This window comes from Rhinolophus sinicus, chromosome 11, assembly GCF_057876585.1.
Source record: "Rhinolophus sinicus isolate RSI-liver-muscle chromosome 11, RSI-T2T, whole genome shotgun sequence".
NCBI lineage: Eukaryota > Metazoa > Chordata > Mammalia > Chiroptera > Rhinolophidae > Rhinolophus > Rhinolophus sinicus.
The window spans coordinates 2,230,095-2,256,300 of NC_142511.1; the positions used below are offsets into that span (position 1 = coordinate 2,230,095).

The 26,206-nt window shown below is 50.2% G+C and overlaps 3 protein-coding genes across 4 annotated transcripts in view; 1 reads left to right on the forward strand and 2 right to left on the reverse strand.

The window, feature by feature from the left end:
- The window catches only part of RXRG (retinoid X receptor gamma), a 154,964-nt gene extending 153,648 nt beyond the window's left edge, over positions 1–1,316 (reverse strand). For both annotated transcript variants that reach the window (XM_019747337.3, XM_088801543.1), the window contains exon 1: positions 1,178–1,316. The gene's annotated coding sequence lies outside the window, so the exon portion shown is untranslated. The remainder of the gene's footprint in view (positions 1–1,177) is intronic.
- MGST3 (microsomal glutathione S-transferase 3) lies at positions 1,264–5,952 on the forward strand. The gene is made up of 5 exons (XM_019747340.3): positions 1,264–1,386; positions 2,337–2,410; positions 2,944–3,001; positions 4,979–5,051; positions 5,702–5,952. Exons 1-5 carry the CDS (start codon positions 1,270–1,272, stop codon positions 5,836–5,838), a joined length of 459 nt encoding a protein of 152 aa, XP_019602899.1. The 5' UTR covers positions 1,264–1,269; the 3' UTR covers positions 5,839–5,952.
- A 4,774-nt stretch (positions 5,953–10,726) lies between these two features.
- On the reverse strand, positions 10,727–26,149 carry ALDH9A1 (aldehyde dehydrogenase 9 family member A1). Its single transcript, XM_074322279.2, has 11 exons — positions 25,917–26,149; positions 24,254–24,399; positions 21,005–21,134; positions 20,185–20,319; positions 19,654–19,850; positions 18,889–19,029; positions 15,931–16,119; positions 15,645–15,732; positions 14,623–14,764; positions 13,287–13,399; positions 10,727–11,474 (listed from the first exon to the last, which is right to left on the reverse strand). The coding sequence occupies exons 1-11, from the start codon at positions 26,095–26,097 to the stop codon at positions 11,380–11,382; spliced, it is 1,557 nt and encodes a 518-aa protein (XP_074178380.1). The 5' UTR covers positions 26,098–26,149; the 3' UTR covers positions 10,727–11,379.
- Between the last annotated feature and the right edge of the window lie 57 nt (positions 26,150–26,206).

Below are 26,206 nucleotides of genomic sequence, written 5' to 3' on the forward strand. Positions count from 1 at the left end.
CGGGGCGTGGGGAGGGCTGGCTGGGCGCTGTTCCTGCCAGGGCAGCTGTACCCGTGGCTCCTGCAGGGAGAGCCTTGGGGAGGGCAGGCCTCCTCCTGTCCCACGATGATTACGTGCAAACCACCCCCCATCATCACTTTAGCAACGTGCGAGGAGTGACGTCCCCTGGGTATAACCTCCCAGACCGCATTTCTGCTTTGTAAGACGAGCTCAGTAGCACAGACTCAACTCTAGCTGTACGTTTCTGAGCACATTTGAGTGATCTTTGGCTGTGGGACAAACTCCTCCCCCAGAGGCACTTCTCTGTCTCGCCCCCGAGCTTCTACCCGCAAGCCCCTGCAAATCAGAAAACCGGAGGTCGGGGACTAAGCCTCAATCCTGATGTTTGGCCTGGGCCGGCTGGGGTCGTTGGGGAAGAGTTCTAACCCCGCTCTGGTCCTGCTCCGCCCTCGTCTAGCTCAGCTTCTGCTTCCTTATCTGTAAAATGGCGCTAATGGCTTTGGGGGGAGATTAGAAGTGAGCTGAAGAATGCTGCCAGGGAGCCTGGCGGCCCATCCAAAGGTTCGGGCCTGGAAGCCGACTCTCAATGTGCGAAGTTTGACTTGCACCAAATATGCTTGATTTCCCTGTCCTTAAGCAGGCGGCTTCTGACCAAGTTCGAGCTTCATTTTAAATGGCCCATTTGGCCCAAATGAACTAAACTCCCAGGCGACCAGGCCGATCCGAAAGCCGAGTCGTTCATTCTCAAGAGCTGTTCAGAATTCACCCTGTATTTTGCTTTCGTTATTGCTGAGGCTTCCTCCCCACGCTGATTTTCTAAGCTTTGAAAAATGACAAATTGTAGAAGGGAATGAGGGTACGCGAGCTTGGAGGGCAGCCAGACACCCTGCCCTTTGCGGCCACACGAGATGGCCAGGAAGTGACCAGGAGGTGACTTCTGTACCGAGTCGTGCAGACAGCGCTTTCCAGTGTGTCCCCTTCCTGGAGCAGGGACCCCTCGGGAGCAGCGCTGGTGTAGCTAAATCTCCGAAATGTACTGGCGATCAAAAGAGAACATACGATGTGATGTGATGGTCAACTTTTCTGTGTATATTGATTGCATCCGTGAATAGCTGTAAATTCTGTTGTGTGACATACAGTAATCTAACGACCTCTTAGAAACACTGGATTTACTCACCTGTCCTCAGTGGGGTTCACAGTTGCTCCTGCAGCGCGGTGCCCCAGGGCTGGGTGGCGTCCTCACGTGTTCCCTCTCCTGGCAGAGCCAAGATGGCAGTCCTCTCCAAGGAGTATGGTTTCGTGGTCCTGACCGGGGCTGCCAGCTTCATCATGGTAGCCCACCTGGCCATCAATGTTGCCAAGGCCCGCAAGAAGTACAAGGTGGAGGTGAGTGGGAATGCAGCCGGGTGGGAACCTGCTGTCTGTCCTGGAAGGGAACGTCAGGAGCTCGTGGTCAGAGGTGGCAGTGTCAGGTCCACCTACTAGGAGTTCCGCCCCTTCCCAGTGGGAAGAAGGCAGGAAATATGGGGCCCTGCTGGGAGGAGGTGCCACCTTGTGTCACTTTGTCCCTTCTATACAAAGACCAGGTGGGCTGGGATGAGAACGGCCTGCTTTTGGCTGGAGCTATTTGCTGGGAGTGTTATTTTCTAAAAAGGGTTAAATGGCAGCGGTGTTTCCTGGTGTGCCAGCTTACAAATGGTGTCTTAGGGCGATTTCCGGTCCCAAGCAGAGAAGACCTACGCGGTGCTGAGGTTGGCCTGAGCTGAGACCTGGGCCCTGGGGAAGGTCTGCCACATGCAGCCTTTCGTTCTAGCTCACCCAGAGGGCACATCACTGAAGGCTTCCCTGGAGAGCCATGCCAGATGTCCGTTTCTGCTTAGCAACTTCTGATTAGACTGACTGGAGCTGCTTTTAAAGTTTTCATATCTAGCTTCTTTCGAAAATGGCCATGTGCGTTAAAATTCTCACACTCGGTTTCTGTTCCCCATTAAGGGGAACCTTACAAGTCTGTGGTATTTGGTGACTGTTGGGGAGCAGCTGTTTCCCTGTGGTGTCCTGGTAACGCGTCTGAGATCCACCAGTGATGGCATAATGCCCAGTGGGCACAGGCTGCCTCTGTCCCGTGTGCAGCCACAGCACACACATGCATCCTTATTACTAGACATTAATAACACCACTGACTGCGTCTGAGAACCCAGGCCCTTGTCACTGCGAATACCTAGGCAGACAGTGGGCATCTGTCTAGGGTACGACAGGAGACGCTTTCGCATAGGCTCTCTTTTGGGTGGATTCTAACTGTCGGCACTGAAAGCTGCCCTCACCGTCTGTCTCCACAGTACCCGACCATGTACAGCATGGACCCTGAGAACGGGCACCTCTTCAACTGCATCCAGCGAGCTCACCAGAACACGTGAGTGTTTGGGCTGCAGGCGCTGCATCTGCCCAGGCCCCCACCGCAGCACTTACTCTGCCTGCCCAGCAGCAGCAGTGGGGGCGATTGTGGGCACTCATTACAAGAATTGTTTAAAAAACTTGTAAGTGAGCTGAATGACTCCTAAGCAAGTTGAAGAGTTGTGAGGATAGTGGACTCCGGGTTATGTTTCCAAAGCCATCTTTAACGATGCATTACCTTCTACACTATGTGCCGCTTGTCCCAGCTTGTCCCACATAAACGGAGACCGAATCCCCCACCCAGGGAGGGAGGGGCTTCCAGCTCTGTAAGGAAATCTGCCGAGTCACAGGGGTTTCCTGTCAGTCTGTCAGACTGGAGGCCCTCAACAGCTCCCCTGTGTTCTATGATCTCTAATCCCAGAGGGGGCCAGTCAGTGTTTGTTTTTACTGGCAAGTGTCTAACTGGGCAAGTATAACGGGAAAGGGCTGACAGTTTTACATAAACATACTTAAATGGGGCACTTTTTAAAAGTTTCTTTCTGTCTATTCCAGGTTGGAAGTGTATCCTCCCTTCTTATTTTTTCTAGCTGTTGGAGGTGTTTACCACCCGGTAAGTTTTTCCAGGGGGTTTTCATCTTGGATACTATGTATTTCATCCAGGTATCATGTATTTAAAAGAATTTCACTTTGTTACTTCTAGCAGCTCTTTTGAAAGTAGGTAGAATTTTTCTCCCAAAGGGAAACATCTTGGGGACTATGTAACTTTCACAAGGTCAAATAGCTACAAAGTATAAGAATCAGAATTTGAACTCACCCTGTGATTCTGGAAGTTCCTCTGCATAAGGGTTTTCCTTTGCATATTCATTCATTCATGTAATAAACACCGATCTCCTGAGGTTACCTCAGTGAACCAACCACAGACCCCTGTTTCGTGGAGCTGACTTTCACTCACCTACATGCATTACGGAGTCCGTTAGCTGATGCAAGCCAGAGGAAAACGGAGCAGGGAAGGCCAAAGAGAGTGCTGGAGTGGGGGACAATTTTGAGTGGGGTGGTCAGGGAGGAGGGCCTCGCTGAAGGGACAACTATACCAAACTTAAAGGAGGTGAGACAGCAGGTGCCACGGATGTCTCCAGACGACTGCCAGGCAAAAGGGTGCAGGCGAGGCCCTGGGCAGGGGCTTGGTCTGCTGGCAGCAGTGGGCAGGGTGAGGGCGGGCAGGCAGGCGGAGAGCACGGGGCTGACCACGAGCCCGGGGGCCCTGGGGCCGTGGAGTCGGTCTGAATTCTCACATATCGAAACAAAGCACCTTTACTGAGCCCGACAAGTCGCCATCTGGGTCTGGCCCTGGACACAAAGTGGTTCCCGTTTTAGGGGCTAGGGTTCCCCTTAACTGAGTTCTGACCAGGAGGCAGGCACTTTATAACCCTCTGGTCTGAACCCGAATGTCTCTGCGCTTTTGTTACAAGCTGCCAGAACAACGTATCTGTAGTTCATGACCTTGAAGTCTTGTCTTTTTTCAAAGACAAAAAATACCTGATCTCTTAGAGAGATATTCTTTCTTGTGCCTGTAACGAGCCCCAGTCCTAGTAAGTGAGGAGACGAGCTGGTCTCTCTAGGTTAGACACACCTGGTGTCCACCCCATCCCACTGCCAGGTCCCATTCCCCTTAGTTCTTCACAACCCTCAGAACTACTGTGAGGACAAGCTCCTGTGTTGCTCCTAGGCTGATGGTAAATATGCAACAGTCTCGTCAAGAATGGCCGGCTGCCGACCGCCTGTGGCCGTGACTCACAGAACTGTGGTTATTGTTAGGGGTTTCATGCTTATACTGATATTTAACTTTACCCCAAATCAGCTAAACAACAAACAAACGTCCTACGGTGTAACCTGACCCCCACTGATACCACACACTACTCCACTGGAAAGGCACTTGGGGACAGTGACACTCAGTGTTTCATGGCCTCACACGTTCTCTCTCCCTTATTCTCCCGACTCCTTTTGACCAAAGGGGTCCCTCCAGGATGGCGCCCAAATGGAAGGCATTTTCATCTTGCATACGTTTTTACTCCCTTTTTTCAAGGGTGTTGGGAATTTTCCCTCGAAACCCGCATATTCGGGGGTTCACAGCATGATTCAGTGACCCCATTTTCCTAGTGGAGGCCCCCACCGCTGGCACCCCGCCCCGTGGGGAAGCTCCCTGACAGGGTGCAGCTCAGGCCGCAGGCCCACCTGGGACAGCCGCTTTCTGCTCTGTCCTGACTCTGGGTCGGCTTCCTCTTCCGGTTTACCCTGTGACCCCCGGGCCTGCCTAGCTGGCCTGTGCTCTGGCACGCTGAGGTCCCCACGGTACCTAGCAACAGCCAGCACTTCACTGCCAGGTCCACGAGCTACTTGTTCACACAAGAGCCACGGATCTTTGATTCTCCTGACCAAAGCAAATGCTACCCTAGCTTTGGCGGCGAGTACTTGACCATATCCATGAAATTATAAACTTCCTGCTAAAACATGATGCAGTCAACCCTAGATGTTCATAAAGATCTGCCTGCTCTTTCAGTGCAAATCCTAACGAAGCCTTTTGTTTCAGCGCGTAGTTTCTGGTTTGGGCTTGGCCTGGATTGTCGGACGAGTTCTTTACGCGTATGGCTATTACACAGGCGGTAAGTGCATCTAAGGAAACAAAGTTGAAACCTCAGCGCTCCCAAGTCTTTCTTCTTAGCGTGGCTTTAATAAAAGGGGGTGGGGCTTGATCTTTAGGTGAAACGTTGTTACCCTCTTTCTTTTTGCTAACCTTTGAATAGTAACAAGGCTTGTTTTTACTGAGCATTTTCTGCAAGTCAGTTGCTGCGTTTAGAACTTTGCACGTGCTCTTTCACCTTCCGACAAGTCTATGATGTAGATAGCATCATCGAATTTTATAGATGGGTAAACTGAGGCTCAGATTAAGGCTCTAGCTAGGTCACAGAGCTACTACGTGGGAACTAGAAGCCAGGACTCTTGAGTCCGGAGCCCCTGCTAATGGTGTGCCTGAAGGGGGAAAAGACATTTTTTGCTGTACTGACTTTTTCTGAGAGTAGGGAACTACTGCGAAGGTCCTGGAGCGAGGAAACTCCAATTACTGTCCCATTATTTTTCAAGGTCCAAGCAACCCCACTGTGACACGTTACTTTGCCTAAAGCTGGTTGGCCTCGTAAGAACAGAAGGTCTCAGGCACAACCTAGCCTTCTTGATAGAATGGCTTGTGGACGGACGTTCAAAGTGCCATCATTCTGGAGCCGCCTCGTAACTTCCGCTCTCCCTTCTTTTTCAGACCCCGGCAAGCGGAGAAGGGGAACCCTGGGCTCTGTCGCCCTCCTCGGCTTGATGGGCACGACTGTGTGCTCTGCCTTCCAGCATCTTGGTTGGGTTAAAACTGGCCTGGGCAGTGGGTCCAAATGCTGCCACTGAAGAATCAGAGCGTGTTTACAAACTCATTCATTTTGAGTGACTTGCTTTTATTTACACTGACATTTTTTTTTCTAAATATAATAAAAGCTTATCTGGCATCAGCCTCGTACGTAACCCCAACTCAGTCACTTATTTCTTGTTGCGTCTTCTCTAAAATACGGAGCCTGTTCCTACTCGCTGAGAGAGGGGCCACCCGTACGGAGCGCCCCTCCTCACCCTGCCAGCTCGCTTAGCACGTGAGGTTGGGCAAACACCTGATTGTGGGAATATTTCATAATCAGGGCATTTTTAGCAGCTGTGAAAAACGAGGGCGCAAGGAAGGACGGCCTTTAAGTCCTAGTTTGGATATGATCACTATAAGATCACTAGCACGTACGAGAACCACAAGGAGTTTTACAAATCTATTGAAGGTTGCCTCATTGCTTAAATTAAAAACTGAAGTAACAGACGAAAGGGAAATTAGCAGAAATAATGTCACCACCTACACTTGGATACTAAGATCTGGCTGCATGTGTGCACTGAGCAAACGACATGGAAGGCTTAAATAAAGGTTTTAGCCACATGTGGCTATTTACATTGAAACTGATAAAACTGAACGAAACCACCACCAAAAAATCAGCTCTCAGGTGCTCAAGCCACATTTCAAGTGCAGAGTAGCCCATAAAGGTCAGACACAGGATCTAACCCCAGGCCAGAGTCTGAAGTCCGTGTGGTCCATTGTGCCCTCTGGCACTTAGAGCAGATGAGGCACGTGGGGACAGCATGCTCTGGTCGCCGCTGCCACCAGGGCGGTCAGCCTTGGCCACAGGACCACCTGGAGCCCTCGGGGCATTTGATGAGGAGGCAGCGCGCCCTCTAGTGTTAGACTGTGAGAAGTTCTTATCTGTGGAGAGCAAACTAAGGGAAATGGGGGTGGTTTCGTAAAGCTGTAACTTATATTCTTGTTTACGTTCAGATGTCTTTGTATGAAATGTTGGTGATGATGAGTGGGGAAGAGGGGGGTTGTGGTCCTGACTCTAAAAAGCAATATAAGTAACAGTGTGTAGTAAGCTAGGGTGTGTTTGTTTTTGTCTGGCAGTCAGTTGATTTCTATGGACCGGCACAAGCTGCGTTTTGTTACAGGGAAATCAGGGAACGACACCAGCCTGTAATCGCTCCACGCTGTGCCTCGGCACCCCCTGCAGGTGGCTGTGTGCCCTGGGAAGAAGGTTCTAGCCTCCGAGCCTCATGCCCCATGGTAAGTGGGGGTGATGGCAGCACTCACCCACTGAAGTTCTGGACGCTCCTAGCACCGGGCTCCGGAGGCCGTGGCCCAGCAGCTCGGTCCCAGACAAGGTGTGGGAGACGGCAGCCACCTGCGGGAGAAACAGCATCGAAAGTCAGCAGCTGGGTTGTCCTCTTAGGCTCCAAGGACCGCAGGTTTGCCCCTTCCCTCCTCACCCCTAACAGCACTTGCCTCTGAGGACACTCCCCTCACCTGGTCTCCGTCCCTTCCCCTCCCTCTCCCTCTCCGGCAGCTCTGTCCCACAGAGCATTCCCACATGACGGAAGTGCCACTGCCCTGGAACAGCACGGGTTTGAACTGCACAGCTCCGCTGGCGCAGGTTGTCAGTAAATACAGGGGCCCTTGTATGCACGGGTTTCGCATCTGCAGATTCAACCAACTTTGGGTGGAAGGCTATTTTCACATTCCCAACAACAGATTCCCAGCTGTGCATCTAAAGTACTGTTTTCAACCCACAGTTGGTTTGGATTCATATCTTCCATAGGCCGAGTGTAGGGTTAAAACTTACATGCAGATTTTCGCCTGCTGGGGTGGACGCCCCGCGATGTATAAGGGCCAGCTGCATTCTGCCCCAGCCTCATGCAGCCCAGCAACCACCACCCAGGGGCGGCACAGGCCCTGAAACGTGGCTGGAACGCACCAGTTCAAGTTTGACTAATTCACTGAAACGTAAGCAGCTGCACGTGGCTAGTGGCTACTGTCCCTGGAGAGCATGGCTCTACAGCATGGCTTCTCGGCCTTGGCTGTCCACGAAACTCACCCAGGTTAAGAATTCAGGGGCCCAGGCCGCACCCCAGACCAATTAAATCAAAATCTCAGTATTTTTTAAGCTGCTCTGGGTAATTCAAAGGTGCTGCTGAAGCTGAGAACCACTGCTGGAAAAGCAGTGCCTGGCAAACCACTGTGCGTAAGAATCACTGGGGCTGTCCATTACAATGCTGGTTCTGGCCGCAGGTCTGCAGCGGGAACCGAGATTCTGCAGCAGCTGCTGCTGTCCCTTCTGATCCTCTCACTCACACAGACATCGAGTCTTCTCTGAGCCCGGTGACATGGCAGCTCTGGCTTTTAAGAGTTTACATTCCCGTTGGAGAAGACAGAAGCAGCATGTAATTTCAAATAGCAGTTAATGCTTTGAAGTAAGTAAAATACAGTGGTGGGATAAGGGGTGTGTATCACTACTTTAAGCAGGTAAACATTTTTAGCTTTCAGGAGCCTACATGGTGAAGATGTCGGGGAAACGCTCTCAGAGGGAGAAGGAACAGCAAGAGTGAGGTTCCTGAGGCAAAAACACGCCTGCAGAGTGACAAATGGCAAGTGGATTGTGACAGAGGTGGAATCGGGGCAGAACAGTGATGGTCAGTAGGAGTTTAGAATTTATTCTACCTGCAGTTAAAACCGTAGGAACAACATACAGGAAGAGTGTAATGAATTCTGCCTGCCTTTGAAAAGACCACTCGTGCTGACCTGGTCTCTGAGTTTTCACAGCATCCTGGGGCCACAAAGTACCGGTGTCCTGTATGCCCTGGTCTCCTTCATGCCCTTCGCTGGCTTTCTCCCCTCAGACCCTGAAGACAGAAACAAAGAGAGGGCGTTGGGCATAAGAAAAACGAGGACTCGTTTTATTCAGAGGGAAGCCAAACGGAGCCCAAGGCATTTCAGAGAAGCTGGCAGGACTCAGGCATGCTCTCACCTCGGCAAGAGACAGCCAGTCGTAAACTTCAACCAACCCTCACGCTGCCAGAGCCTCGCCTGAGGCAGCAAGAGGACCTACAGGACGAGGGGAAAAACAGGCAGCAGGAGGCAGGCAGGGCAGCCGGCACCCTCCTGCCCCAGAGAGCCTGCCTCTGTAGGCGGGGCTCCTAAGAGGTCAGTTAGATCAGGACCTGAGCTACTGCAAAGGAGGGAGCTGATGTGAGACTATTTCTTTCTTGCATGAATACAATTCCAAACAGACTTCTAGCCACGCCTTTAGCACGGGCATCTGCCAATCAAGACATCTTAAAATGCATATTAAAGGGTGTGAGTTGAACCCACTCATATGTGGCCTCATCCAGATACAGGGCTAGTTAGCAGCTATCCCCTTTAAGAAAAGCCTAGGAAAACCTTGCACCCAAATGCTAACAGTAGTTACCTCTGGGAGAGAAGAGTACCTTCTGCTTTTTAACTCTCAAAAGGAAATCAAAATAGTAGAGAAAAAAGGGTTCCAGGAGGACTCAGCTACCCGTCGCAGCTTCTCCCAAATCAGAGGGAGGCCTGGCCTCCACGTTCAGTCAGTGTTCCCTTGTGTTTTGTAGATAAGATTCCTCTAAGATGCTTCATTAACAAACAAGGTTGTTCCCTCCCTTCTCCTAGAGCCCGGGGGTTGGGGGTGGGCACTGGCTTCTGTCCAATGAAACCGTTTCAGAGATAGTGAATGCCTTGTTTTCAAGTCCCAAGTCTGTGGTCATTTGTTACAGCAGCACAAGGAACTAGCACACTGCGTTCAGTTCTAGAAAGTGGGGAGGGTAGCAGAATGCACGAGGCAGAGTCCCACGTACCTGGGTGACCCGCCCAAGCCTTCCCCAAATCTGTTCCTTCACCTGAAAATACCTTTCTCGTGCTTAGTGTGGGGATGAAATGCAGCAGAACAGTGAGTGTTCCAATGTCGGGTCCCTCCCCTGCTGTTTTTTCACCAGACACTGGTCTCCTCCCCGGCAGGCAGCTCCAACTGTGTAAGTCACACGGGGTCCCCGTTCTGCTGGCCTTGCTCTGGGTCACATGTGCCGTTTGTGCAAACAGACACAGAGACGGGCTGATCCGATCGGTCCCATCCTCTACAACCACCGTGTTTGCCCATCGTAATACATCACTCGACTCACCCCTTCCCTGACACCAGGACAGCGGTTGTGATGGTGCATTTTCTGTGTCAACTTGACTGGGCTGTGCGATGCCCAGATGGCTGATGCAACATTATTGCTGGGTGTCTGGGAGGTGTGGCCAGAAGAGATGAGCATTTGACCTGGCGAGCAGAGTAAAGCAGAGGGCCCTCCGCAGTGTGGGCGGGCAGCGTCTCTGTGCTCAGGGCCCAGACAGCAAAGGGCAGGCAGGGCTGCACACCCATCTTCCGCCCTGACGTGCGCGCTCCTGGTTCTGGGCTGAGGCCTCAGGCTCGCGCCGTCTGCTCCCCGTTCTCAGGCCTCTGGACACCCCAGCGCTCCTGGGTCTCCAGCCTGCGGACGGCAGATGGTGGGCCTTCTCGGCCTCCACAATCACGTGAGCCCATTCCCATGATAAATCTCTTACACACATCGAAAGATAACATGGTACTGGTTGTTTCTCTGGAAAACCCTGACTACTACAGCTATTAGATACGAACCACTCCCCTGAAAGGAAGAGAAGGGCAGGGTGAGGACCCGACAGTCTGAGAAGCCACCGAGAGCTGACACTCCGGGGACAGGCACCACCTATCAAGGTGTGGAAGCTGGAGGGGCCTGGAAGTGCACAAGGGCCATCAATAGTCCGTTACAGCAACTACGGCCACCGCACGCACTGACTGCAGAGGTCAGACGCTCGGCCCCACCGTGTCCTGTGTAACCCTGAGGTGTTTAGTGTAAACACGTGAACCAAAGATGAACAGTGTGATTTATTTAATTCCCGTGTACTGAATGGCATACAAGTAAGTGGTACATAGAACAGGGAACTGTACCACAAACAGCAAGCTCTGGAGACCGTTCCTCTCCTGCAGCCCCGGGGGGAAACAGGGCTTTCTCTGGCGGCTTCACCTTCACACGGACAGACCTGCCCAGTTATCGAACGCGCTGTCCGTCCATCCTGTCAGCTTTCTCAATGGAGTGACAGGGGGCTGCAGCTTAAACACGGTCCCCAGGCAGAAACCATCTCCACTGAGCCCACCAGGACCTGGCAAGGAACACGTTCTTTAAAGTAAGCTAGAGAGTGAGCCAGGCCGTGCGCCCATCGGGGACGGACGAAGCACAATCCTGGTCCCCGTCGTCCTTCCCGAGACGTGTGTTACTGGCTCGTTCTGAAGACACGCTGAAATCTGCTTTGAGGAAAATCACAGCTTTCTTGATTGGTATCTAAAGGCACTTATGCACATTTTCATCAGAAGATGCTGAGCGACGAAGAGTAAGGCTGGACCACTGTCTTCTCCGAAATGACCAAATCCTGGTTTTAAATGGTGGGCCAGGCACCACTTGTCAAGGGCCATCTCCATCACTCCGCAGTCTGGCCACGTCGACAGGGTTCACGGCACGTTTTTAAAACACAGATTCCACATCACCCATCTCTACGCACACAGTCTTTAGTTGTGAATAATACTCAATTGTCACACGGCCATTCTCTCTGCCAAACCCTGAAAGGAAAACAAGGGATGACGATGAGCCATCACCGCCATGGTCTAAAAGGTCACAGTGACCTTCAGAGAGATAGGCACTTCCTATCCACAGGGAGAACACAGAAACAAACTTTGAGATAAAGGCCCCAAATGCACGTATCAGCTGTGGAGCTCGGTGTGGGGAAGTCCCTCCCTGGCCGGTGCGGGTGGGGACAGGGAAAGAGCCAGGTCTCCTTGCTGAACAGTACGAATCTTCCCCTCCCGCACCTACTGTTCCGGGTTCAGGTCTGCAAACGGTCAGCCTTTCTCCGTAAGCGTCAAAGCAAAACCTCTACAACTATTGATCTGATGCCTTTGACACTTAATTCTGCACCAGAGGTTTATTAGCCTTTTCTTACACTGAATCTGTAAGCGCACCATACTGTTTACACCCCGCCCACTCAGGTGGACTCTGGCGTCCCAGACGTTGCTCAACTGCCAGTGGGTGAGGTTCCGTGTGAAGGGGACAGCATCCCCTGCTTGGCCTTTTCTGTCACCCGGCCCCAGACATAGGTAGGCTCTGCCCCCCAAGGGCAAGGCCCAGTCCCCCAAAAGGATGTCTCTAGGGGGCACCCTTCAAAGGGGACATACACAAGGCCCTGGCTCTATCTGTTGTGCCTTTCCAGATCCTGAGCACAGAGCTGGCTGCACGTGTTAGGCCGGGGGCTGCTGTGCACATCTGACCATTTTTCTGTTTCTCTCAGCCTGTGGAGGCGTGCCCCTGGACACTGACCCATAAAGACAAATTTGGGGAAGGGAAAGCTGGCCTAGGAGGCCCCATGGAGGCCAAGCTGCAGATTCCAAACAAACTTCTCCCAGCACCAATGTACTAACAAAACAGCACCCCGGTTCCCACTCTGCACCTGGGTCTGTGTGTGCAGCCCCCTGGGCACCCACAGGGACGAGGAAGATCAGGGGGCTGTGATTATGGGATGCCAGGAGAAGACTAAACACCAAGTAGAAGTGTCAAATTAACAGCCAGTGTCATCAGCATTCATGAGGCTTGTGTTTGCCAACCCCTGTGAGGGCCGTTAAGTATCTGCCAGGAGACCAGGGCTCAGACTCTTAGAACGATGCCTCTACAAAGTCCAAACCAACTTCCCTAAGAAGAGTGTGGGAAGTCAAGTGAACATGTGAGGCAACAAACTCCAAAGGGAGGCCCTCGGAGTAGCCGCTCTATTCCTGATGCGTCCAACCTCCCTGACATACGAGACTTCCAGTTCTGCTGTGATACGGTGACATGTCTGACTGATTACTGAGGAAATGAAACGAATGGGCAGTGGCTGAGGGAAAGTTCCCATATGCCACCTGGTGCAATGACAATGACAACAATTGATTGTTAAACCTTCCATTAAGGGATGTTTATTAATTTGGCATAATAAAGACGACAAATGAGCATCTGTTTTCTGAGACATTACTTTAGAGACGCTTTACGTAACCAGATCTAAAAACTCTGCAGTGGACAATGAACCCTGCGGGGGCCGACCTCTGGAGGAACGGTTTTACTCTTCCAGCCATCAGACTGTGAAAAAATGTCACTACCCACAGACACACCTTTCTGAGATGTACGTTAGCCAGGCTACATACACGTGAGAGCCTTCTGGAGAGCTTCAAAACAAACAAATCCAGATGCTTGGTCTGTCTTCCCTGTGGCGTGGGTCTGGGGAGGACCAGCAGCCGTGTGCTTTCCCAGGTGACTCAGACACAGAGACTTAGGAACCTGGTCTGGGGGGACTGAGCTATGACCGACACCCCAGAGGCAGGGCTGCCCACCCACGCTCAGCACCTCACCTGACTTCTTGTAGCCACCGAAGGGCAGCTCCACTGGGCTGACGTTGTAGTTGTTGATGAAACACACTCCAGCCTGGAGCTCGGCCGCCACTCTGTGAGCACGTTGGATGTCCCTGGGAAGGAACAAAACGCACTGCTGTTCAGTTTCTCTGGCTACCACTTAGCAGGAAGAGTCAGACCGCCAGTTCTAACTAACATGTAGCCACACACAGACTCCTGCAGGGATGCTCACTGGAGCACCATTCACGACAGCCAGCGAGTCCTGAGGGCCTGGAGCGATTGTCTGATGCTGCGATGATGGACCCGTGTCCACACGTGTGTGCAAACCCAGAGAATGCACGCCACCGAGCGTGAACCCATGTGAACTCTGTGCTCTGCATGGTTATGACAAGTCCGTGTAGGTTCACCATCTACCCAAGGTTCCCTCCAGTGGGGGTGGAGATAGTGGGGAGACTGTGCACATGTCGGGGCAGGGGGCAGACGGGGCATCTCTGTACCTTCTTCTCAGTTTTGCTGTGAACCTAAAATTACTCTAAAAAATAGTCCATTAAAAAAAAAGCAGCACTAGCTCCTCAACCTTTCCTTCTGAGCTCGAAGAGCAGGTCCTGTCAGGTCCTCCAGGGAGACTAGAGTCTTCCTTCCCGCGGTCCGCACCACAATGCTACAAAAAGTGCAGCCTGTTTATCACCAAAGAAACAGCACAACACAAGGGGTAAGCAATCGTAGAGAACGCCTCCGGCTGCCACAGACTAATCAAGCAATAATTTTCTAAGAAATTCTGCTCCGAAGTCACTTTTTACTGTTATTATGGTGCTTCAACTTTAAGTAGAAAGATATTAATCACATTACTCACAACACTGGAAACTGGAAACACTCTTGTAAGCAGCAGCAGAAAGAACGCCGACAAGGCATTCCAATGAGGAATTACTATCAAGTTACTAACATTCATGGTTTTGAATATGGCCCAGTATTTATGTGAGTCCAGGTTTATCAATTCCTGGACATGTAGTGTTCAACAGGTATCTAATCCGATGCTTTACACAGATCAGCACCTTAAATATTTGTATTAAATAAATTGATGAAAAAGGACAGAACTTTCATCAACCAAGTTTACAGTTCAATTTAAACTCAACAGCAGAGTTCTCTGGCCATTCAGGGCAAAGTACAAAATGCTCCTTTGTTATGTGCTGACTTAACCTGGAACAAACAGAAAATGCTGATGAAAATGCAACAAGGGCACACTCCGTGAGGCAGTAAGAGTGATTCTGTATCTAAGCAGAGCCAGCAGCCCCGACCCTCGACCCTCACAGCTGGCAGGGTGCCCCACCCGCCATACCTGGTGAAGACACCGGCGGCCAGTCCAAAAGTGGTGTCGTTGGCTCTTCCCAGAACCTCAGCTTCAGTGTCAAACGACAAAATGGACATCACTGGTCCAAAGATCTCTTCTTTCACACACGTCATGTCATCTCTGCAATTAGCTGCAAATAGTATAATAAATAACGTCAGTAAAAGGACTATTATTCCTGACACTTGAAAACGTCTTGTTCACAGTAAACAGTGAAATACACAGCTTTAAAAAATTTCCAGGGCATCTGGATGGCTCAGTTGGTTAGAGCGCCAGCTCTTAACAACAAGGTTGCCAGTTCAACTCCCGCACGGGATGGTGGGCTGCGCCCCCTGCAGCTAAGACTGAAGGACAGCGACTTGGCTTGGAGCTGATGGGCCCTGGAGAAACACACTATTCTCCAATACTCCCCCATAAAAAAGGAAAAAAAAGAAAAAAATTTAAAAGAAAAAAACAATGTTCCATGTGACATGCCAGTGCGACTACACACTGGAACGCCCCCTCTCGTGGCGATCTGAGGATACGTATTAAAGAGCTATGGTCTCTGTGTGGGAGGGAGTAAGGACAGACGTATGACCACACACTTGACTGTCCAAACCAGGAGGTGTTCAAGACTAAAAGGAGGTACTAAAAATTATTAAGTTATATCATTTTTAAAAGTAAATATTTACCTGAAAATTGGTTTTATTACATTGATGACTTAGAGTTTAAAGACAGACACACTGCTATCCACCTTTCTTGAGAAATGAAATTCATTAATCAACTTTTAATCAAACGTGAACTTTCATTTCTTTGAGCTCCTCGCTTCTAGAACAGATGTGGACCCTCCAAGTTCCCGGTGACCTAACACATGTGGTTGTCCCAGGGGAGGGGCACACAGGTAACAGGAACTTCTGGAATCTGGGTAGTGGGGGGACACAGTTTGCTACCCTTGCCTTGCACTGTACACATATTTTATAAGTATTCTTTTCATCAATTTAAACCATTTGCAGGCCAACGAGAAGCCAACATACTTAGCACACAAGGTGTCATGTAATATCCGCCCTTCAGTTTGGCATCTGCAGGTACGTGCAAGTCTCCTCCGCATAACACGCTAGCACCCTGCCGAGCGAAACACGGACGGTATGTTACAGTCAGCACACAGCCCCCATGGCCCCTGAGGGGCATCCTGAACAAATGCGGACTCAGTCGCTCCCCCCAAGTGCAAAGCAGAGCAGAGTAGGCCTCCCCGCCCCCCCCAAGTGGTACAGCACCAGGCACCCCCTATCCCGTCCTGTCCTGACCCCACGCGTGTCTCACCTGCTCCTTTGCCAGTTTAACAAACCCAAGGACTCGCTCTAGGTGTGGTCGGTTGATGAGGGGACCCATCCTGGTATCTTCCAGCAGGGGATCCCCAATTTTTATCCTTTGGGTCTCTTTCACCACTTGCTCTGTAAACTTATCAAGAATTTCCTTTTGCACGAATACCCTTGTGCCATTGCAGCAAACCTGAAGGACAAACACACGTTTATCGGTGAACCGCGAAGAACAAAGGAAAAGGGGGGGAAATCCAACAGCTTTAAACTTAAGAAAGACACCATATTTTTTTTAAAGGCAGTTCCACTTACAAATATTACCCCACGTGACTACAGACACATCGCCCTACGGTAAAAGCTGCCCTGGGAGATAAAAGTTCTGTCTTTCTGCGTTTGTTTACATTTTCCTAAGGCCACTGAGATCCACGTGACCCTCGGGACCTTTATTTCCTCATGTCAGCTGTGTAATCGGGCTGCGTATTTCAGAGCAAGGGGTAAGAGTGGGGAGGGACTGAGGAAAAACAGAGACGAACTCAGGGCCTGAGCGAGTACAAACCCAGAGCATGTCACCTCACGGCCAATGTCTGTCTCTAACATCAGACAATGACTATTTAGACGCCCAACAGACAGGAACCTCAAGACTGTTCAAATGCCATCAGGACAGTAGATGAGAGAAGAAAGTCAAAACAGGCCCCAGCGCTCAGGGCGTTTAGTTTATGACAAAGGAGCGCGGGGGCAGGGCAGTCAGTGTTTAATGGGGGCAGTTTTACTTTTGCAAGATGAAGAGAGTTCTAGAAATGGATGGTGGAGACCGTTGCACAAAAAGGCAAATGTACTTAATACCACTGAACCGTATACTTAAGAAGGTTAACATGGCCAATTTTATGCCATATGCATTTTACCATAATTTTAGAAGTAGTTAAAATGGTGAATTTTATGTTGTATATATCTTGCCACAAAGAATAGCCACAAGAAATTGACATAAGCATTTACCACTTCTAGGAATTGACTCTGAAAACGTATCTCCAATGACATGAAAATGCACACACCCCAGGTCAGTCCCTGCAGTACTGTCTGTGACCACAAAACACTGGAAACAGTCTCAATGCCCACACAACAGAGCAACTGGAAAAGCTCTACCAGCTGCACAAGGAATTATACTATGCAGCTGTAACAAAAAAAAAATGAAGAAGAGTTCTAATGAAATAAAACAGAGTGATTTCCAGGACGTACTAGATGACAAAGCAAGTGCAAAAAGAGTCCCTCTACTGTGCTAACTTCTGTGCATAAGGACGAAGGGGAGTAAGAAAGGCACAAGTCCCTGCTCACTTGTGCACAAAGAAACGCGGGAATGAAGTGTCAGAAACGGATCAGGCGGCTGCCTCCGGGCAGGAATGGGTGGGGAGCAGGAGGGAATGGGAACCTGTCAGAAGGAACAGGATGACTGACGTGTCCACGTGGCTTTTTTGTAAGATTCTGCCATTTAGAACCATGTTGGTAGTTCACCTACAACATTTAAAAGATTTTCAAATCAGCAAGGATGGGGGGGAAATAAACCTCACATTAAATAAAACAGAACTCAGTGAACTTGTTCCCTAAAATGAATATCCTAAGCGTTGAGCAGGGGGCAAAGGAAGAAGTGATCCGATTACCTTTTGAACACAGAATGTTAAGTACACCCTCAGGCTAGGGACAAAAAGAACTGTAAAAAAATACGAACTCGAGTTAAAAGTTTTATTTGTTCACAGTTCACAGATCTGATTCTAAATAACATTCACCACCAAATGGAACCAGGGCTCCTTAGAGAAATAAATGGCTGACTGCAGGGCTCAGCCAGGGAAGCACAAGGTGTGTACGAGGAAGTAAAGCGCTCTAGGACTAATGAGGACACATCAAAAGGTCACAGAAAGGGGCTCGCTCCCACACGTCGAACCTGCAATGATCCAGCATCAAAATATATAATGAGAGTAATGGGTTATAACCCACAGAGTAAGAATCCTTGGGTCCACGCTGAGGTAAATAAATGAATGAGAAACAGGGGAGTAGGAAAAGTTCTTTCTTACAGTAGAAAATGAAGTAAATAAATGCAGAAGTAATAACAGAGTTGGAAAAACACCATTTGGTGGCCATCATAATAAAAACTGTTTCCAGCAAAAATCAAAAGGGTGCTCCACCTGGGGGCTGCAAGTCTGACAGGACACAGGACAGTCTCACAGTCTCCTACGTGACACCTGGTAACCACGAAGCAAGAAACAGCAACTCTCCAGTGAAGAGCCACCTGCAGCAAGTGATGCAGTTCGCTCCGCTGAGAAGGACAAACCTTCACTTTTGGGCCATTTTTCTGTTTTGTTTTATTTTTTGCCAAAAATGTATAATCTACATTTAATCAAAAGGAAACACCAGGCAGACCCAGACTGAGGGACATTCCACAAATCAATGGCCTGTTCTCCTCAAAAATGTCAAGGTCCCGAAAGATAAGAATGACTGAAGAACTGTCCCAGATTAAAGGAGATGAAAGAGACATGACAGCTAAACCCAACGCCTCTTCCTGGATTAGATCTCGGACCAGGAAAAAAAAATGATTTTCTTTTGCTAAAAGGACATTAAACAAATGGCAAAATGTGAGTGAGGGTTTCACTAAGTGTTTGTTCTGTGTTCATGTAGGAGGAAGCTCTTGTTTTTAGGACACACTCAGGAATGCAGAGGTTAGGGATCTTATGGCCACGACTTTCAAACAGTTCAGAACAATATGCATATGTGTGGACAGACAGACAGGCAGAGGATAAAGCAAACGGGATACAATGTGGGCATGTGAAGAACCTGGCACCCGGGAAGTCTTGGTACTACCTGGGCCACTTCTCTGTCAGTCTGAAATCATTTCCAAACCCAAGCCTTTCTACAATGCGCTGGCAGCTAAGGGGCGGAGGCTGCCTTCCAGCCGTTCCCAGGGACAGGCACGCACCTCGCCTTGCGTGAGGAAGTTGGCCATCAGCGCTCCCTTCACAGCGTTCTCCATGTCACAGTCTGAGAAGACGATCAGGGGAGACTTGCCTCCAAGTTCCAAGGTAACAGGTTTGATTCCTTTCGCTGACATCTCCATGATCTTTCGGAACAAAAACCAAAGCACTCGGAACTTTAACAGAAATGCATTACGTGGGGGGAACCAGACTCTGGACCTCAAAGCCATAACTACACAGCCTGTTCTCAATATACTCTGCCACCGTCTATTTAAATATTCTTCCCAAGAACACGGAAGAGAATCCACAGGACTGCGCGTGACATTCTGAAGAGAGAATGCATGTTCAAAACAACGTCAATCCACTTAACTGCCATGGGCAGAAACTGCGTATTACTGTTACTATGGCCCAGGCAGATAGAGCTCAGAGCACAAATGAAGGTCAAAACCATCAATCTGAAATACACTGAGACAATACCCTCCATTCTGACATGGCTGCTGTGCGTGGGTTAAGTCACCAAAGCACACAAGGGCAGCCCAGGGCCTGCCCCTCAGACCCAGAGGTGATGACTTCCGTACCCACCGGGCCCAACACCAGCCTGCGGTGTGATCACCTGAGGGCAGCCCTCCCCTCTGCCAGGTTAACACCCACAGCCTCCTGCCCAAGGAGCCAGGGAAGATCAGAGGACACACCTCCGCCGTACGCTCTGGGTAGGCCTGATGCCCACACCTAGATGCCATTCCTGTTAACCTGGACTGGTGTTATCTCACCTTCGTGCCAGTGGGCACGCTGCCAGTGAAGGAGACCTTGGCCACGTCGCGATGCTGACACAGAAACTGGCCTGTAGCGGCCCCTCCCTGCACCACGTTGAAGAGGCCGGGAGGCGCCCCAGCCTCAGTGTAGATCTCAGCCAACAGCAGCGCAGACACAGGCGTGAAGGGAGAGGGTTTGAAGATCATGGCATTACCTGGCAAGCCCAACAACACAGAAAGGCTCTTAAGGAGGGTGACCCTCTGAGGACAGGACTAGGGGTGAGGGGACACATGAAGAGTTCATGGGAGCGAGCTTGTGCGCTGGCAGGAGCGAGCTCAAACATTAACCGCTTGGCTCTGCGTCCCCGGCCAGCACTGCACCTGCAGGCTGACGTGCACCTTACGTCCCTCACAGGTGGGAGCAGAACAGCAGCCCCCTGCAAGCTGACACCCATCATGGAGAGGGAGGGGGAGGGGGAGGGGGACAGGGACGGGAGGAGGGTGGCAGGGGGAACGGAGTCTCCCAGTGGATGGACGATTCATTCTCACCACAAGCTAAAGCGGGAGCCGACTTCCAGGAGGCGATCTGAAAGGGGTAGTTCCACGCGCCGATGCCCACGCACACGCCCAGCGGCTCCCTCCTGGTGTAACCGAAGGACCCGCCTGGGAGCTGGATGTGCTCACCTACGGGGCAACGGGCGCAAAGGAGGATGCGGGCTGCTCTTCCCAAGACGCCGCCAACACCTGCACTCAGCTCACTCCACCCGCCTCCCAGCACCTCCCCGCACACAGGCCCCCACGTCCACGCTCCCGTCCGCTCTCGGCATTCTCACACGGGTCTGCATATTCTCTTCACATAAAGAATCCTGTCTACCTTCAAACCCATGCTCTTCCAACTTAGTACAGGCCCCTAAAATGTACTGGACACTCAGGTCATTTAGACGAACTGAAGTGAGGGGAGACTCAGCGCAGGAGGGTCTGAGGCCCCCCAAAACCCCAGGCTCTGCTAAACCACCCAAGGGAATGGACGTGAACTTCGTAACAGAGAACATTTTTTGCTAAGTAAGTAAAAGTAGTAACTCTGACGCTCTCTGCCTCGTGCAGGAACTGGTTTGTCCACAACGTGGCCTGAGCTCAGGTACCAGGTGAGGTCGTCATACACGGCATCTCATTTAAGCCCGTGATAACCAGGAGGGGGGCGGGGGCCTGCCTCTGCAGTCTAACTGAGGAAAGACGAAGCACTTCTCAGGTCCCCAGAGCAGAGTGACAAGCCCAGGGTTTTAAACCAGGCCTGTCTCAATCCCGTTCACACCAGGCTCCGCCCCCTGCCTCCTGGTCAGCGGGTCACAGAGGCCGGGCGAGGGCTTACCGGCCATGGACCCGGCCAAGCCCGCGTAGTACTCCAGGCACTGCCATGAAGTGTCGACGTCCAAACGTGCCTCGAAGATGGACTTGCCGTTGTTGATGGTCTCCAGGGTGGCAATCTCATCCTTCCGTTCCTGCGGGGAAAACGGGAGGCGAGACTGAAGACTGTTCCCATCACCACAGCATAGTCAGCCCGCAAACGGGACTACACTGCCCAGTTTTTACCCACAGAAACAGCTCATTGAAATGAAAATAGGGGGCGGCCGGTTAGCTCACTTGGTTAGTGCGTGGTGCTAACCACACCAAGGCTGCAGGTTTAATCCCCGCATGGGCCGCTGTGAGCTGTTCCCACCTTTAAAAAGAAAAGCAAAGGAATGGCAGTGTTACACGGGGAAGAGATAAAAGCTTATTGCCGAACAGCAGCCCTGTTCTCCCCGTCAAGTTAACTGTTATGGATCTAAGACCTGTACCTCATTTCAAGCTCAGTATGAAAAGGAACGTTTTGAGAAGTGAATATTATGTATGCATACGTGCATAAATATATACATACGTGTGTGCATGGATTTGAATGTATACAGTAAGAGAGAACAGACCTTAGGAAAGTTATACAAAATAGCCAGACACACAACCGGCAGTTAACAGGTTACAAACACACAGGGAAAGAAAAGCAGCATTATCTTCTCAGGCTCAGACTCATCAATTCTCTCCGACTACTGTTTCCAGAGTAGCCAATACAACTTAAAGATGCCGAGATGGCTCAGGGATGAACGGAAAGGTTTGGGAAACTGGACCTGAAAAGAAAAGCTAAATAATGCTTTCTGTCTCCCCAAAGAAGATGAAAGAATAAGCAAAAAGAGGAGGAAAGAATTAAACATGTAAGAAAGAAGTATTTGCTATTATGGGTCCAATTTAAAATAAACAGTAGGGTCCATATCTGAACATACATAAAAAAGGGGGCAAACAACTGACAGCAGCAGCAGTGTCTTATTAAACCTGCTGAGCGGTGAGGCTGAGCGCTACGGCAAGATGAAAGGACGGCAGAGAATGGCACGGGCGTCTATCCGCAGAACGGGTCTCGGAAAAGACAGGACACAGAAAAGACAGCCCGACAGTGACGCCTGGCCAGGTGGTTTCTATGAGACCAGAGGCACGCGGTGCTTTGGTCCATCCACACCCCACTCATTACTAAGAAAAAAGGTGCAGATTCAGCCTCTGTCTCCAAGGACCTTACTTCTGAAAGAGGAAGTTAGCAAGGTCCACATAAATATCACAATTACAGAACAGAATGTTCCTTCCAAAAGGATAATTTGTTCACATTCAAATATGTTCTAAACTGTCTTCTAACCCGACAATTCACCTTCTCTTTCCCTGATTCTATAGTCACCAAAACCATCTTTTAACAACTTGTTTCTCAGTTGCACAGACACTAGAAAGTGAGAACCTAGGAGGACAAGTGTCAGTTCTTCATAAACGACCCTCGGTCTTGGGTTGTTACATATGATTACCACGAAACAGTTTTCCTTCCGAAGGCTTGGTCAACCACGAGTGGCCGGAACTTCATTTCTAGAATGCCAGAGGGGGGCTAGGTCCTGAGCAGGACGTAAGGTCCCCTCACTCGTCAGTGTGCACTCTCACTGGAAATCCGCTCGGACTCCTCACTGGCTTGGTCAGGGACAGTTTTGGATAATCCGTTAGGAATGGATCTTTTAGGAATGATCTTTTAGGAATAACCTTTCTTGGGAGAGTAGAGAATGGTGGAATAAGACAGGAAAAATCTCTAAAGGCCAGCCAATAAATTGAATTTTTTCTGAGCGTTGAAACCTTGAAACAGTCCTCAAAGCTAATTGCCTGTCCATTGTTTACAAAATATATCTCCAGAGAATAAAACTTCCTAGTCTCAGGAAATATTCCAGGGTTTTTCAGCAATTGTCAAGATTACGTCCTGTCTGCCTACTCCTGTACTAACACAGCTGCCAACAGCATTTCACTTTTGCCGGTTTAATACTTTGTATGTGTTTACCTTATTTTAAAATTCTTTTAAAAAGTTAATGGACTGTGTAGTAAAAAAATGGAAGAGGCAAAGAACTGCAGATGTGGATTCACTAGAAAAATCACTAAAGGAAATAACAGGGCTGTGGTTGTAGGCTGAGGTCAGAGGGTGGGATCTGGTCAGTTACAGAATAATTTTGGTTAAGGCAGGTCCAGGACACGAGCTTTACAGAAGCTTTACAGAAAAGTAACAATATATTTTTGATAATACAGGATACGGGAGGAGGAATTAAATGGAAAAAAATGTAACATTAGAGTCTATTTCAGACCAAAAATATTAGAAATTATTCAGCATAAAAAAAATGTCATTTCATAATGACAAAGGAGCCAATTCTTAAGAAGACACAACAACCCTAAATGCTTATGCACTCGGAAAAAGTGAAAGATAAAATAATAAATGATCGGCTTTGAGTTATCGCTTTTGGTCTATCAAATTAAAAATACATTTTTAACAACAGGGGAAAAGACTGTGCTGGGAGAAAATGCTCCATGAATATTCTGCCCTTTCTGCGTGGTCCAGCCTTTCTGAGCACAGGACATTGACAAGCTGATGGAAAAGGGAAGGCCTTGGGAGGCAGAGTCTCCCTAAAGATAGAGCCCTCTGGAGACAGGTGGAGAGAGAAAGCTTTCCACTTCCTGTTCCTGGACACACGTGCTTACATTCCAGGGTAAGGAACCTCGTGGAACCTGGTGACCACCGTTGCCCTTAACTCTGGAGCTCCAGCTGCTTAACGAGTAAGTCCTCTCTCCAGCAGCTCCTGTACAACCCGAGTCTCGGCTTGTTTTTTAAGTGGGGAACATCTATGAATCTGTGAAATCTTCCCAGGCAATTAAGGCAGAAAATAAATCTGAAAAAGGAAGGCAGACTAAAGAGTCATCAGAGAAAAGAGGAAAAAGTGCACATAGCTACAAAGAAAAGGAGGCAAGCTGCCAAGGGTGCGTTATATTGTAACACAAACAAAGAAGGAAAAGAAAATCCACCACTGGAAACGTCACAAAGAGGCAAGATCCAGACAGAAATCACTGGACGAAAGCTTGTTTTATACACCACGGTGGGCAGGTGGAAACGCTTTTTGATTTCATAAAAAATGCTTTTTGATTTCACATAACCTGACAGTGCACCAAAATCTAACTGCAACTCATCACCAGAGCGCTCAGAGCACTGCAAGAGAACTTTTCTGGAAGAGAAGGAAAGACAACATACCCTTATTATCCTGGCGGCCTCCAAGAGGACTCGACCACGTTCCATGCCTGATTTTTTCCTCCATATTTGAAAGGCAGCCTTTGCATCTTGAACAGCCAAATTGACCTCCTTTTCTCCCGAGCACGTGAAAGTAGCTATCACTCGGCCTGTAAAGACAGGGAAAAACCGTGTTAGCTCACACCACTGCCACACATTTAGATAAAGCATTTTATGTATTTAGACTCCCTCTCAGTGACCCCCTTCTTGTTTCTAAGTATGGTTTGATTCCGTGACCACACCTATACCAGCAGTTCTTAACTCTAGTTGGGGGTCACTGACCCCTTTAAGAGTCCAGTAACAGATGCAGGATTCTCTCTAGAAAAATGTTCTCAATCACTTCACAGAATTAGAGATCATGTCCCTTGCCCCAAACAGACCATAAACTTAAGGTTAAGAACCCTTCCCGCCTCTACAGCTGGGTTTACTAACATTAACTTCCTAGCAATTCTTTTGCAATGTTCCTTAACCACGTTTCAGAATCTCAGGCATCTTGCGAAATCAAAGTGGAAAGTATTCAGTCTCCTGGGTTGCGAACTCTGATCTTAAATCCCCCGTCTGTGTTCTATGTAAGTTATCTCATACTATTAACACTGGATAAATATGGTTAATAAACAGCAGAATCAGGAAACGGTATCCCTAACAGCAAAAAAAATTTTTTTCACAAATATATTTTTTTTAAAAAAAAATGCACTCTCCTTTTCTTACTCCAGCCTTATTCCCTATCCGTGTTCTGGGGCAAAATGTGAAATGATCACTTTTTCCAGACCCCCGTCCCAGGGCTGTGACTGACTACCAACAACTCCTGACTGTGCCAAGGCAGCGTTCCTTCTCCCCTCCCACGAGAACTCCTGGGGCTCCGTTTTTGCCAGAAAGTTTTCACAAACCTGCAATGTGGGTAACAAATTCGAATACCCAGTTAGAAAAGGCAGTGCCTAAGGATGGCACACAGGGTAGGTAATTAAAGGAAGGGGCACCTTGTCTTTCTTTTGGATCATTATGGGGGTGGGGCCGCGAGGCTGTTTCCTCCGGAAGGGAGGACAGTGTGGATCTGGGGCGTCTTCCAGCTCTGATAAACCTGCACTGTGGCTTCGTGGGACTGTCCGTCCTAAATCCTCCAGCCCCTTGCGGTCCAAGTTGCATGCTCTGGCCACACAAATACTCCACGACACCCAGCAAACCCGACCCAACCCAACCCCCTCTTCTTCCTCGTCCGTTCCCGGAGCAAACGCAGGGCCCCCCCCAGCGCGGGGCGCACAGCAAGCGCGGGATGAAAGCGGGGTTTCTCCCCTTCCCAACCCTGACTCGTGAGCAGAAATCCTTTAACTCCAGGGAGGGGCGACCCCGTCCTCACCGACGCTCGTTAGCATCACCTGGGCGCCTCCTTACTCTGGGCCCAAAAGCGGGCTCCACCGCGTCCTTCCGGAGGCCTCTGCTCCGCACCCGGTCCCGGCTTTCAGAAGGAATCGATACCAGGGGCACGACTCCCCACCCGGGCTTCGCGGACTCTGTCAGGCCGCTGTCGCGCCACGCCGAGCCCACACGCCACGCACCAGCTGTCCCCTGCCCCCCGACCTCTGCGGCCCAGCGCCGACCCCCGCGCCGCCGCCCGCGTCCGTCCCGTTACCTGTGGCTGGTTCGAACGCTTTCTCGGTGCCCGAGGCGTCCGCCGGCTCCACGCGGGCCCCGCCGCGGTAGTTGAGCGGCTGCGACACGACGAAGGTGCCAGTGCTCATGGCGGCGACAGGAGCAGGCCGTAGAGTGCGGAGAAGCTGGGGGAGTGCGGCCAGGCCAGCGCGAGAAAACATGGAGGCTAGCGTGCGGGATCACGGGGGTCGGGGGACCGCGGAGGGGCGGGGTCGCGGGTGGGCGGGGGCCGCTGGTGGGCGGGGCCGATGAGGGGCGGAGCCTCGGGGC

Excerpts from the sequence above, each read along its gene's own strand:
- MGST3 (XM_019747340.3), top strand. The coding sequence starts at position 1,270 with ATGGCAGTCCTCTCCAAGGAGTATGGTTTCGTGGTCCTGACCGGGGCT. Across the intron at positions 3,002-4,978 it reads TTGGAGGTGTTTACCACCCG|CGCGTAGTTTCTGGTTTGGG; the intron begins GTAAGTTTTTCC and ends CTTTTGTTTCAG. Across the intron at positions 5,052-5,701 it reads GTATGGCTATTACACAGGCG|ACCCCGGCAAGCGGAGAAGG; the intron begins GTAAGTGCATCT and ends CTTCTTTTTCAG.
- ALDH9A1 (XM_074322279.2), bottom strand. The coding sequence starts at position 26,097 with ATGTTTTCTCGCGCTGGCCTGGCCGCACTCCCCCAGCTTCTCCGCACT. Across the intron at positions 19,030-19,653 it reads GCGTGCCCACTGGCACGAAG|ATCATGGAGATGTCAGCGAA; the intron begins GTGAGATAACAC and ends TTGTTCCGAAAG. Across the intron at positions 13,400-14,622 it reads GCCGCCGGTGTCTTCACCAG|GGACATCCAACGTGCTCACA; the intron begins GTATGGCGGGTG and ends GTTCCTTCCCAG.